Source organism: Vigna angularis, chromosome 2, assembly GCF_016808095.1.
Source record: "Vigna angularis cultivar LongXiaoDou No.4 chromosome 2, ASM1680809v1, whole genome shotgun sequence".
NCBI lineage: Eukaryota > Viridiplantae > Streptophyta > Magnoliopsida > Fabales > Fabaceae > Vigna > Vigna angularis.
This window is the reverse complement of record NC_068971.1, coordinates 10435434-10449662: the sequence shown is the minus strand read 5'-3', so window position 1 is coordinate 10449662 and position 14229 is coordinate 10435434. Positions and strand designations below refer to the sequence as shown.

Here is a 14229-nt window from a genome sequence, read left to right as displayed (position 1 = left end):
TTGTAGACCCAAAACGACCCAATAAATGAAGGATCCGAGCATGAAATCCCTATAATATATTAAATATAATATTATATATATATATATATATATATATATATATATATATATATATATATATGTCAAAACGGGTCATCCGTCCCGATCTAGTCCGACCCACTATGGATTAGTTACTTAGTGAGTCAATCCAACTCGGCTTTTTTCTTAGCGAGCCAGAACAATTTGAACCTGGCCTGACCCACCACGAGTTGGTGGGTAAACAGATTGGCTTCCTAGCTTACTTAATTATAATTTTTTTTAATTATAATTTTTTTTAATTATAATTTTTTTAACAAAAAAAATTACAAACTTTCTATAATTCAAATATAAACAAATTTCACTCCCAACCTGGATGTTTAATTAATTTTGAAAATAAGGAACTTAAATAATTTTTTCAAACAAAAAAAAAATAAATATATTTTTATAAAATTAAAATTAAATTTTAATAAAACAAAATTAGGTAGGTGGGTTAGTGGGCCAACCCAACCCATCACGGGTTCAACCTGCATGAGCCAGGTTTAAATGAGCCGGGTTGAAATCTGACCCGCATAAAAAAAATACAATTTTTTTAAACCCAACCCGGCCCGAACCTGTGGTGGGCCGGGTTGGCCCGCGCGTTGTGACCTATTTTGACAACTCTAATATATATAGGGATGACAAAAAAATCTGCGGACACATGTATCTACGGGTAAAATTCACGGGATAATTACTATCCGCGAATATTTACTATCCACGGATAGCGGATATTTTAATACCCGCTTCTAAATGGGTTGGGTACGGGTAATATACTACCTAACCCACGGGTACCCGTTACCCGTAGAAAATAAAATAAAAAAATAATTTATATATTTTTTAATTAAATTTAATTAAAAATAAAATATAATTATATTTTATTAGGTTAAATTTAATTAAAATTAAATTTTAATTTATATTTAATTTAATTTATATTATATATATATATATTTGTAATTTTATTTAAAATTTATTTTAAAAATATATAAAATATTTTTTTTTCGGGTATCCACATGTACTCACGAGTTTTAAAATACCCATGAATATTTTCTAAACTAGTTACCCGCGACATGCCGATCTGACCCGTTGTTGTCATCCATATATATAATATTATATGATAAAAACAAAATTTATATACAAATAACAAAAGTTTACATGTATAATATTCTCATAATTACTTTTATTCATAAATATTCACCCAACATCTCTTACTAATGAAAGTTTTTGCATGTAGACTTCTTACTTGTAGTAATTTAGAGTTTGATCACATTTCAACGATCAAATTAGTGTATTCCAGAATCTCCTCAATCAAACCTCCTAAAAACATTAATTTATCTAGAAATATATATCAAATGAATCTACTCATAATTTGTTTTAATGACTTTAAAATTACACAATCTATAAATATTTTATTTTATTGAAAAAGAATTAAAAACTTTTACCATCATATTGAAAAATAATAAAATTCATAATGAGACAAAAATAAAAATTTATATTTAAAAGTGTCCTCTCCAAGACTTTCAAATAATAAAATAAAATAAAAATAATAATAATACCAAAGGTAATGTTGAAAAATCTATTTTTTTTTATTTCTTTCTAAAAAGATGTTTCTGAACTACATTTTAACTCTTACTAAGAGATAAGTTTAACAACTTTGGCCTTCAATGTAAACATGCGCCTAGTCAAACACAAGGAACCGTAATTGTTGTCGAAAAGAGAGGAACCATATCAACAAACAAAAACATCTTTTAGTACAAATGCTGTTAATATTTTGTCTCTTTTCTCAATGTATTATTTTCTATACACATCTACATACTATGTTAGGATACAAGTTACATTTAGGATAAAACAAAAGATAAACTTTCGTTTATATATATAGATAAGATATCTTTAATGATAACAGATATTTTTAGTGGTATTAAAAATAAATTCATGAGATATACATTTCTTCTTTTATTCACCTTTTACACAATAGTTTTTTTTTTTGGAATTTATTTTCTAAACCAATGATATAACAAAGGAGTAATATTAAAACGAAGTACAATGTGTAAAATACGTAAGTTTGTAATATGATTTTTTAATTCTTTAAATTGCTTTTAACTTGAAAAATAATATTTTATTGTATTTTTGTTCTTGGGAGTTTAAGAAGTGTGGAAGAGTAGACAGGTGCAGTGGTGTGTGTCATTTTCCGTTTCGCACATAGAAAAAAGCCAAAGTACTCTTCGCCGCCATTTTCTACTCTCACTGAAGTCATCTTCTTCCCATTCCTCTTCTAAGATCTCCCTTCCAACGACACCGTTTTGATCTTCCCATTCGGATCTTCTTCTCCAGTTTCTCAAATCATGGCTACACTCAAAACCCTTTGCTTCAGAGCTGCCACCTTCCCCGATTACCCCTCCAATGTCACCAATAATAAAAACACCAGGTTCATTTTCCTCATCAATTTTAATTATTATTAGTGCTGTTGTTGTTGTTGTTTGTTTTCTCGTTTTCGGATTTTGTAATTTCGAAATTGGAGTTCCAAGGATTATTGATGTATTGGATGGTTTCTGAAATCTGACTAAAGGCAGTGTTGTTTGTGTAGGTTGTTCGTTACTTGGTTATGTGTTAACGATGGGTTATTAGGTTTGATTCGCTGTTTGGTGGATTTTTTAAATTGTTTATCTGAAGTGAGAAAGCCTCTAAGGGGCATACATGGGTAAAGGATATTGGCATTTTGATTTTTCCGGGTTAATTGAGTTTGTGAGGCACTTGAATTTGAATCAACACTGGATTGAGTTACCCTTTGCACTCTAGTGTGTAGTACATTCAAATATGTTTTGTCGCTTTGTGCGTTTTAGCGGCACAAAAACTTTGATGAGTTTTAAAAACCTGCCTTGATTCCTTGTTCAAAACATTCTATCTCTGTTTTCAGTTCTGAATTCTGATTGTCCTGTCTTTTTTGGTTTATTTTTACCATCATTTGTCAACCTCAAAGCAGTTCTTTTATTTGTAGCACCATCCTCTTGGAGACTAACACTTATTTCATTTCTAGATGTTTGTTATTGTTGTGTTTAGCTCTAGTGAGAGGGAAAAGAAATGAGAACATATATGATGGATTATGTGTGTCAACTGCATAGCGGAGAATATTATTTATATATTGAGACTTAAAGAGTCATAAATAAATACAAGGATTTACAATTACAATACATAATAACACTGAAGATGAAATCAGCACAGCACTCGATTTATCTTTCACATAGTGTATAATATGTTCTGTTTTTGAGCATTTATATGTGTTACATAAATTATTTAATCTGTATTTATAGCATTCAGAATAGTGGCCGTACCACTGACAGTTCCTTTTGGTTATAGCCGCAATTCCTTGATAACCATGTGTTAGAGGGTTTTTTTTACTGTAAAGGATCGCCCCTTTTTAATACCGTTTTTCTGTTGTTTATTTGATTATTGTGTTTCTGCAATAATAGCCTTTTAGTCTAGTCATATTTACTACTGATTGATTATTATGAGGAGTACAATGAGATTTGTAGAAGTAAGACGGAAATGCAATAGGACTCTCTTGTTCTCTTCTTTAATGTTCGATTTCTTGAATGTTTCGTCCCTTTCTACTTGTAAACTTGACTAAACAGTTATGCCTCGTGGTTACCTCTTTCCAGTTCTTCATGGGAAATAATGTTTCTTCGTTTAGGATAATGAAAGATAGTAAGATGATAAACTAGAGTGAAAAGGACTCTCTGTACATTCACCCCATAAGTGTGCTCCATGTCTCTGCCTCCTTACTTTTGGGTGTCAGCTTTTTACTTTTTAATCAAGTGTTTACTCTTTCCAATTTCAAATCAGTATTCTATATTTGTAGTTGCAATATGGTTTTCTCTTTGTCACATGCATGTATGTACGACTGTGTGTATCGGTGCCGATTACGTTTTGAAAAATACCACTCTTTCCAAATTTTGCTACGTTTGATGTTAAATAATTTCTATATTAATCAGGAGCTCAAACTGGAAGCCTCCACAAGCAGCTGTGAAACCTAGTTTGCACCTCCCAATGCGCAGCTTTGAGTTGAAGAATAGGTGGGTTTGAAGTTTACTGTTATAAATCCATTCAATTTTCTACTAAATTATATATACATTTGTTTTCATATCTTTTCATTTCTGAAACTGTTTTTATCATGTGTACATGTGCGTATTGTCTAAATTAGGTGGGAACTGTAGGATGCATGCTCTGGGTAGGATTTCTGGACGAGACACAGATGATGTGATGCATCTAGAGCTTTAAGCAATGTTCTCTCTCACTAATTTGCACTTTGAACTTAATTTGCACTTCTTATCCAATCCGTCCTTTGCTTAGCAAGGGTTTTATGTCATCTATATACTTGATATGTATATTTGTACTGAAATTTTTTTTAAATCTATTTACACGGCCATATATATTTTTATAATGAAACTATATTCGTACATATTTAAATGTAATATAAAATTTTTATTTTTGGCTTTCGGTTTTCATTGCTGCTTATTTGGGCTACTGCTTATTTTAATGTATTGCATTTACAGGACTTCCCCAGAGGACATAAAGTGTCTGAGGTTGATAACTGCCATCAAAACTCCATACCTACCTGATGGGCGATTTGATCTTGAAGCGTACGATGACTTGGTGAATATGCAGATTGGAGAAGGGGTCGAAGGTGTTATTGTTGGTGGGACAACTGGTGAAGGACAATTAATGAGCTGGGAGGAGCACATAATGCTCATTGCTCATACAGTTAACTGTTTTGGTGGGAAAGTTAAGGTTATTGGAAATACTGGAAGCAACTCCACCAGGGAAGCAATTCATGCCACTGAGCAGGGTTTTGCTGTTGGAATGCATGCTGCCCTTCACATAAACCCCTACTACGGAAAAACCTCGTTGGATGGCATGGTTGCTCACTTTCAAAGTGTGCTTCCGATGGGACCCACTATAATCTATAATGTGCCTTCACGGACTGGTCAAGACATTCCTCCACATGTAATTCAAACCTTAGCTGAAAGTTCTAACTTAGCTGGTGTCAAGGAGTGTGTTGGAAATGATCGGATCAAGCAGTATACAGACAATGACATTGTTGTGTGGAGTGGAAATGATGATCAATGCCATGATGCTAGATGGGATTATGGGGCTACTGGAGTGATATCTGTTACAAGCAACCTGGTTCCTGGTCTAATGCGGGAACTGATGTATGGTTTAAATCCTAGGCTAAATTCTAAGCTCTTACCTCTGATTGACTGGCTTTTCCACATGCCAAACCCCATTGGGTTGAACACTGCTCTTGCTCAACTTGGGGTTGTCAGGCCCGTTTTTAGGCTACCATTTGTACCTCTCCCTTTTGAGAAAAGGATAGAATTTGCCAATATAGTGAAGGCAATTGGCCGAGAGCATTTTGTTGGAAATAAAGATGTTGAGGTTCTTGATGACGAAGACTTTTTCTTGGTCAGTCGTTATTAAATTATCTTGTAGGTTTATTGTATCCTCCTTTCTGGGGGGTTTTCCAAACATCAAATCATGATGAGTCTGCTGTAGTGAATTGAAGTGATTACCTAGTTTCTTTTTACTGGCTACTCTGTAGTTGGGAACTGTTTCAAATCTGTGTAGTTTGAATTTATGTGCTACTGCATATTCTATTTATCGTGTTTTGAGCAGTGAAACATAACAACGATGAATCAATCCCTAATTTTCTACCTTTACATTTCTCTGTGTGACAGTTTGACCTATTTTTAGAATATATTTATCATATAATAAACGCACACCTGGAGATGTGACAATTGCCTTCCCAAGGATCCCCTCATAAAAGATATGGAGGAAAGTAGTGAATGAAGAACATTTCTTTGCTTTTTCTTCTCCATAGTTTTCTTTGGTAGATGGTGTAACTTCTATTATTATGAATTGGTTTGGACAACTTTTTCAACAAACTTTGAAAAAAATAATATAAAAAAATGAAATGATTTTTTCATTAAGGTAAAATTAACTTATACAGCTAATTTGCAAAAGTTCTTATACATTTTTCCTTCATTGTTAGTTTTAATTTAACTAATTTTAATTTATGGGGAAATTTCTCTATTTATTTTATGGAAAAGTTTGTATGAGAAGACTTTTACATCAACATAATTTTGCCAATCACAAATTTTAGTCCTTGGCCAATAATCTGTAATAAACGAGCACCAGAAACATGTCCCTAGGAATATTAGTTATGAATGATGCTGAATCATGATCTCCTTTTGCCAGTTCTAGCTGTGTTATGCTATTGATGACAGACTAACCATATAACATCTGCTGCCATTATGAGTGCATAAAATCTCTGCACTACTCTTGTATAACAATATCATTACAAAAACATGTATAGTGTTAATTGACCCAATGAATGTAATACTTACCCAGTTGAAAAATGTTGTGATTTTATTATTGAAAGGTATATTTATAAACGAATTGATCAGCTTAATCAAAGACTTATGACAGGAAAAAGCTAAGACACTGTTAAGTATTCAGTGTCAGTGTCCCCTACTCTAAACATGACATCAGGAAAACTAACAAGTGAGAAATTTAAAAAAACTAACACAACGTTGCGCAATTCTATATTCCATGTAATGCTTACAATTGGCATATTACCTATTTATCTTTATTACACCACTCTAAACTTATTGCTAGAAAATTAATTAATTTAACCTCCAAGGCTCCGACTAAGATGCAAACAAAAAACAAAAAACAAAAAAGAAGAAGATGCAAAGTCAACAAGATACAGGGCTAACATCAGAAAAGGATCATTGACACGGACCCTTCGATTTCTCCTACTCTCACCACACTAATAAACTGTATATATAAATCAGCTAATAGCTAGTTATTGTTGGTATTGTTGGTCTGTTCTGAAAGCTTCTTTTGGAGCTGTGTCAATAAGGCCTGATTCTCTTTGTGCAGAAGCATGGCTTGCTTCCTCAACTTCTCATTCTCCTCTATGATTGTTTGATTCTCCATGTACAATTTCAAGTTTTTCATCTGAATTTCAGCTTTCACCACAACCATCCTTTTCCTCTGTCTCGCTTCTTTCAAGTGTGCCCTCCTTCTACATCATATCATCATCATCATCATCACACAAGAAGCCAATGTTACATCAGAGACAAAACACATGCAACAAGCTGTGAGAAACAGCAAAAAGACATGGTATAAAACTACTAGACTATGGAACAGTACCTTTGGAGCAGGCCCAACCGAAGGTGCCTGTGGTGTCTCTTAGATGGCCATGGACGAGGAAGTGCCAAAAGGAGAGGGCCACAAAGGGTCTGTTTTGAAGAGAAAGAGCACATGCTGTTTCCCTTCTAAAAAGCCAAGGCCTTTCAGAGAAGAAGAGCTATAAGCTTGAGAATAAAAGTTCACTTACAAAACAGAATAACAAATAAACAAAAAATGGATTGTGAGGTGTAACAAATAGGCTACAAGGGGTTTTTATAGGTGAGAAGAACTTGGTAGGAAACTACTAGGGTGAAAGAAAAAGTGTTATAATATAGCTGTGATCTTGTGTTTGTATGAGAGATAATGAGAGAGAGAGAGAGAAAGAGAGAGACTTTTATATAGCAATGATGGCACAAGGACTCATGATTACAAAGGGCAGCAATAGATGAGGGAAAGCAGAAGAGGATGAAGAAAAATGACACTCTTCTTTCTATGCCTTTTTGATTGCTTTGGTTCAGAGTCTAACTTGGGATGGTGGGTAACATTGAGAAATTGAGAAGGATAGGGGGGGCACATAGAAAAAGCACCGTACCCATTATTCAGTAAGTTGAGTTACACTTTTTGGAATAGTTTAGAAGTTTCCCTTTCAGTTTAGGTCCTCTCACTCTTTCCATGGGATCTTCAAACCACAAAAACTACTCATAAAAGTCATCTGCCTTGTGATCAAATTACTTGTACTAATTATGATAGTAGAATAGAAGAAGATAAGTGTGACATCACATTCAAAATCGATAACATGCATTTATTCCAGGTTCATTTAAAATGGGCCAATGTGTTCTTGCTTCTAGTTTCCGCAGTTATTGTTCCTCCTAACCCTGTGGTTCCCCACTTCCTTCTTCACCTTCTTCCTTTCTCTCACAACACATACATTTCCTTCTTCCACAGTAAAAATATTTCCAATGTTTTTACTCATCATGTCAACTCAACTTCTGTCACTGAGATACCATCACTTTTCAACAAACTTCTTCATCAGAAACTCACCCTTTATTAACTTCAAGATTACTCATATAATCAAAACAACTTTGATTCAAGTATTTATGAAAACATTAAGTTTTTGGGTTTGAGTATTCATGCATTATATGGTCCTAGGTTGCTCAGAACTGATTACTTTATTAACTACACAATCAATATATAGGGTCTTCATATGCCCAAATATCAATTGTTTCTCATCAAAATGTCAGTTAAAAGATCTCCAATAGGATCCTGAGAAATAAGTATTCTTTATTACAGACAATTTGATTTTTTCTTTTGGAAAGATGAATAAGTCTATAACATGTTATTTTCATGAGTACGAGTAAGAAGACACACATTAAATTTAAAAAAAAAATTGTATTTTTGAAAAAAATAATTAAAAAAAAATAATATTAAATAAATGTAAAAAAATTATGTATCTCATACTATCACTTATCTATTTTCATCCCAATCACTTCTCTATTTTCATTCCAAGAAGATATTTCTGTCACTTATACTGTTTACAAGAACTTTTTAATTAAACATAAAAAATTTGATTTTTGAGTGGTAGATTCTCAACTGCATTTTTGCAAGTAACATAAGTTAGATACTACTTATTTAAAATAGTTTTTATGAATAAAAAATTATAATTAATTTATGAATTAAAATTTAAATTAACTTTTAAAATTTGATTTACTTATTATTATTAATTCTAAATTAATCTCCAATTTTATATAAAATACTTCTTTTTTATAGTTAAAACCTTAATAATTAATATTAAAGATTAATTTAAATTCTAATTTACGATCGTAACAAATATTATTTTAGATACTAATATTTTTTAACTTATAAAATAATATATAACTTATTCAATGTAATGTTTAATTTTTTTTAAGAATGAGTTGTTATTTAATAATTTTATTGCAATTGATTTCATTAATATATGTATGTTAAGTCTTTTTGTTTCATCTTTGTTATCAGAATTTGACTGCTAACTCTTCTCCATAATTTTAATTTAGTTTATATATATATATATATATATATATATATATATATATATATATATATATATATATATATATATATATATATATGGATACTCTTAATTTAATTTCAATCCATGCAATGCAATTTGAAGTTGATTATTATATATGGAGTGCATTCTTGCAATGTATAGAATGTGTTGGTTTTAGTTTGTTATGATAATAGTAATAGATTATAATGTAAGGAAGAAAGTTAGAAATAAAGGTGAAGATGCAATAGTGAAGAAAATAAGAGTGGTTTGAATTTGACTGGTAAAAGTCATAGCTAAAACATGCAGTAGAAAATTTAATGTAAGATGTCTACATGTCTCTTTAAACCATAAATAATGGGACCTATTTAATTTAACTTCTAAATGTTACTCTCTCCCTCCACTTTCATACTATACATTCTTCAAACAAATCTCCCTCACTTAAATTATTAATATAATTTTTTTGGTACTCAAAATTTGACTACCTTGTAAATCAAATATATAAAATTAAAAACATGATTGAGAAATGCATATTGGTCTCTAACTAAATTACTTTTTTGAATTTGTCAACTTTATTAACAGCCTTATAGTCTTGACCTAATACACACACACACATATTAAAATGAATGTATTTTGGTATTTTAAAGTTGGTATTACAAGAAAGACACATTGATTGAAAAGAGTGAAATTTGAAAACTTGGTAAAGGTGAAAGATGTAAATAAGTATTGATTAGATTAATGTAGCCATGCTTCTTTCAAGTTTAGGTTTATAGTATTAAATGAAACATTGCATTTATACTTATATACAATTAGGTCAACCCTATTCCACTACTATAATAGGAGGTATTGGGGGGAAGAAGAACCGTGTTTGGGGATTAACATCACAAAAACTTTGTAAAAATAATAATAATTAATCATTTTCTTTTGGCCTAATAATCAATTAACATCACAACTTGTCTTACTTTTGATTAGGTTAATTAAGTTGTTCTTTGACAGTCAATATTATTTATTGTAGCATTTTGGATTTTGGTAGTATGAAAAAAGTGAGTAAATTGAAATGTTGTTATGTTCATTCTTTGATAATCATTTCGACCGAAAGAGATGAGAGGAATTTTCAAAACCAGCAACAACTTGGTCTGAACCTCTCGCAGTGGAAGTTGACGGATCATTTCTTTATACCATTCATTTCTCAACACTACACATTTTTCTTTTGTTTTCTTCTTTTTATTAGGTTAAAATCAATTTTAGAGATTAATAACAAACACCCATATCAAAACTTTTTTTTTAATTTATGAATAACCACTTTCATAATACTTATTAATTTTTAGAAAGTAAATTTTAAACCTAATTTATAGATCAGATTAAGATAATGTTTACATTCACTTATATATTTTAAATTTATTTTATTTTTAGTTGACGTGATATTTATAACACATTTTTCACATTAAAAAGCTATACATTAAATGAGATTAGAAAGGATAATCTAATAGCAACTCAATAATTAATTACATTATATATTCAATAAATAATAAATTTTATTATAAATTTCAGATTTTAAAAAATAGATTTTAAATTTATTTCAATAATACAAAACTAATTTATAAAATAAATTTTGTAATTACTTAAATTTATCTTATCTTTAATAGTATCTCCAACGTTAACAAACCTATTCATTTTATTCTATTATGTTTATATAAGCAATAAATTATGAAAAGTTGTTATTTGTTGGATATAAAATAGCTAAGAGTTGTCTTAAGGAGGTTTTTGTCTCGAAAGTATACCAAACATTTTCTAATCTCACTTTGTCCTCGTTCACATTGAATGTTTGTCTTTACGTGTTAAGATTCTATTCAACAATGAAATTATATAACATTGTCATTATGCTTAATCGAAAACACAACCAAAATCTTTGTTTATTTATGCTATCTGTACACCTTATTAGACACGTAACCAGGATTAACGAATTAATTAATTAGTTGGAGTTGGAGAAAGAAAATACGACAAAATAGAAATGTGGGTCAAAAAGAGAAATTACAAAACGTAAGACGAAATATTTTATAGAATGATATAATAATGAAAAGAAATGGGTATTCGTGTAACTTTAGAGGCACCAATGGAAGAGAGGAAGGGGAAAAGAAGAGGCACATGGGGAGGCACGTGAGAGTCACGTGTTTATTGTTAGAAGGAGCCAAAGGAAGAAATGAGTGTTGTATGGAAGGGAAGGGTTAAGTAGTCAATGTGGTTAGGTCCCTTATTTTGTCCCTTTTCTTCATGTAATTGAGTACCAAAGCCATGCTCATTTATTTGGAAAATGAACCCCATTTTGGCTTCATCTTCTTCCTCATCATCATGACCACCATGCCTCCTTCTCACATTCACTGGATGGTTTTTGTTTATCTATCATCATGCCATATAGTGGAAGCTAGTATATATCTTGTCCAACTTTGCCTCACCATTTCACATGCCCACAAAACAAAAACAAAAATTACCTAAAAAATTTGTGAAATTTTGCTAACTATACATCATCATAGATTGGTTAACCAAGATGGTAAGATGAATAAATTGTTTTAAGCTTCATGCATTTGGTGCATTTTTTTTAAATTACCAAAATGAAACAAATTTTAAAAGAATTATAAAAATAGATAAATTGTGTTAAAAAGTAGATAAATCGTATTAAAGTGACATAAATAATAAAGTCATATCAATTTGACACGAATTTTCTATAATAAAATTATGTCACCTTATTACAATTTATCTACTTTCATAATTCTTTTAAATTATTATTTTTGTAATTTTGAAAAAAATTACATTATATTTGAGTGGTTTTGCCAAATATTGGAGTCGTAGATTTAGGGTGAAAGTGATAAGTGAGAGAGACATAGGTGGATATTGATGTAGGTAGGAAAGTGATGTGTCAAGGTAGGGCAAAGTTTGTGGGGTTATTTTGATCTGGAGTTAAAGGGAGTCATTTTCATATAGTAGTAGTGAAGGAAGAAAGGAAAAGAGAAGTAAAATGCATAAATGTAAGTGAGAGTTTATATTGTGAAAGTGATTTAAAACAATTTTTGATGGAAAAGTGTAAAAATATGAAAAAAGTAATAAAAGTAAGATATTTTACCAAAGAAGGGTTGTTCTTGAGCCCCTCATCATACCCTTTTGAACAAGGAAGGTGTAGGTATTTGATGAGGACAAGGACCACAACACAACCCTTCACTCATTTCTTGTATTACTACCACCAAAATACTTGCACTACGTGACCAACTAGTCAACTATGATATCAAAATCCCTACCCATTTTCAACACCATCTTAATATCTTATACCCTATGTTTTCTTCTTTTTTTCACTACAACTTATCCATATTTCTTTTAGTTGCCAATGTTATTTTGAAGCAAGGGAATAACTTCTTCTTTTTTTTGCTAACACAACATTTTTTTCAAGTCATTTGCTTACATTAAATATTATAAATTCAGAAAAAAAAGTGGCAACTTTTGTTAAATAATTTATTGCAATCCCCACCTATGAACTTATTTCTCCCCAAAAATACTTACACAAAGTGGAGTTTTTCTCTAACGTATTAAAAAGAGAAACCATTTTTTCCTGAATAAATTTATGGAAAATGTTTTTTTAACAATTTTTTTTTAAACAATTTTTTACAATACCTATGTGATAACCTGTGATTGGTCTCTTTCAAATATATTAGTCAATAAAATAATGACATATAGTCTATTGTCAAAAAATTGTTAAAAAATTTGTTAACCTATCATAATTCTAAATTTATTTTTATATAAATTAAACTCTTGAAGTATGTGGACATGATCTTTTTATTACCCTTGTTTTTCAGGGGAACTAAGAAAACAGTAGTTAGAAATTTCAGTTACCCTAAAGTATCCCATAAACAATTATCAAATTAAAATATTTTTGGGTTTGGTAAAGTAATATTGCATGGGGGAAATGCACAAAAAGCAATAAAATAAAGTTAACAGAATATCAGTGGAATAAATCACAAGTTGAAGAGGTGTAGTTTCACATGCACTATTTATGCATTTACTGTTTGCACATTCATTTCTCACCATCAAAACTCCATATATATATATATATATATATATATATATATATATATATATATATATATATATATATATATATATATATATATATATATATATATATGTATATGTATGTATATGTGTGTGGTCCACCTCACCATCACAATTTGCCTTGCATTCAAATGAGAAATCTATGATCTTACTCTCTGCCACTCAATTATCCAGTGGCATTGATTGCCTTCAAAATTGGTACACATTCTCATCATCATCAACATCACTTAGCTTCCATCGTCTTCTATTACCATCATCATCGTCACATTTTTAAACGTGTACAATTATAGCTCTATGAATTCAATTCATTTTCCCACAGATTGTTACAGAGACTGGACTCTCTCATGCACCACTGTATCTGCCATCACCTTACAATCTTGCTTTTACATATCTCTTAACTTATTATACCATCTATTCTAACAATTTTGGAAGTATTATAGAGATCTTACGTGCATGATCAAACTTTTAGTAAATTCGAGAATAATATCAGACCGATTCTTATCTCGTGACACTTTCTTTTGAGAATGTTTAATCTTAGGTTCCAAATAAATTATTATATGCACATTACTAATGTTATTTACGTATAATTTTTTATATGATAAAACTAAGATATATTCGAGCACAGATATTCGGGCATATATTTCTAACCTACAAACCACGAGGTCCATATTCTAGACTGTCCTTTGATTTGACGTTAACACGTTCCTAAAGTTTTATCAGATAACGGACTGTGATCTTCTGAAAGTCTAAAACAGCTTAGAACACGAATATTTGCTAAATTATATGAATGCAGAGTATAAAAAATATGACTAAGAAATCGAACAGTTCATTTAAGCACTTAAAGTCTCAAGCTCCTCCATTAATTC

At 30.6% G+C, this 14229-nt stretch overlaps 2 protein-coding genes across 2 annotated transcripts; one reads left to right on the top strand and one right to left on the bottom strand.

Moving 5' to 3' along the window:
* Positions 1-2202: 2202 nt before the first annotated feature.
* On the top strand, positions 2203-5690 carry LOC108329759 (4-hydroxy-tetrahydrodipicolinate synthase, chloroplastic). Its single transcript, XM_017564122.2, has 3 exons — positions 2203-2476; positions 4041-4121; positions 4602-5690. Exons 1-3 carry the CDS (start codon positions 2394-2396, stop codon positions 5524-5526), a joined length of 1089 nt encoding a protein of 362 aa, XP_017419611.1. The 5' UTR covers positions 2203-2393; the 3' UTR covers positions 5527-5690.
* A 927-nt stretch (positions 5691-6617) lies between these two features.
* On the bottom strand, positions 6618-7773 carry LOC108328470 (protein LITTLE ZIPPER 2). Its single transcript, XM_017562339.2, has 2 exons — positions 7264-7773; positions 6618-7135 (listed from the first exon to the last, which is right to left on the bottom strand). Exons 1-2 carry the CDS (start codon positions 7374-7376, stop codon positions 6910-6912), a joined length of 339 nt encoding a protein of 112 aa, XP_017417828.1. The 5' UTR covers positions 7377-7773; the 3' UTR covers positions 6618-6909.
* Between the last annotated feature and the right edge of the window lie 6456 nt (positions 7774-14229).

Bases quoted from the DNA above. Each gene is read 5' to 3' on its own strand.
- LOC108329759 (XM_017564122.2), top strand. From the start codon at position 2,394: ATGGCTACACTCAAAACCCTTTGCTTCAGAGCTGCCACCTTCCCCGAT. The intron at 2,477-4,040 runs GTTCATTTTCCT...TATATTAATCAG, and splicing joins ACCAATAATAAAAACACCAG to GAGCTCAAACTGGAAGCCTC. The intron at 4,122-4,601 runs GTGGGTTTGAAG...TTGCATTTACAG, and splicing joins AGCTTTGAGTTGAAGAATAG to GACTTCCCCAGAGGACATAA.
- LOC108328470 (XM_017562339.2), bottom strand. From the start codon at position 7,376: ATGTGCTCTTTCTCTTCAAAACAGACCCTTTGTGGCCCTCTCCTTTTG. The intron at 7,136-7,263 runs GTACTGTTCCAT...GATATGATGTAG, and splicing joins CGGTTGGGCCTGCTCCAAAG to AAGGAGGGCACACTTGAAAG.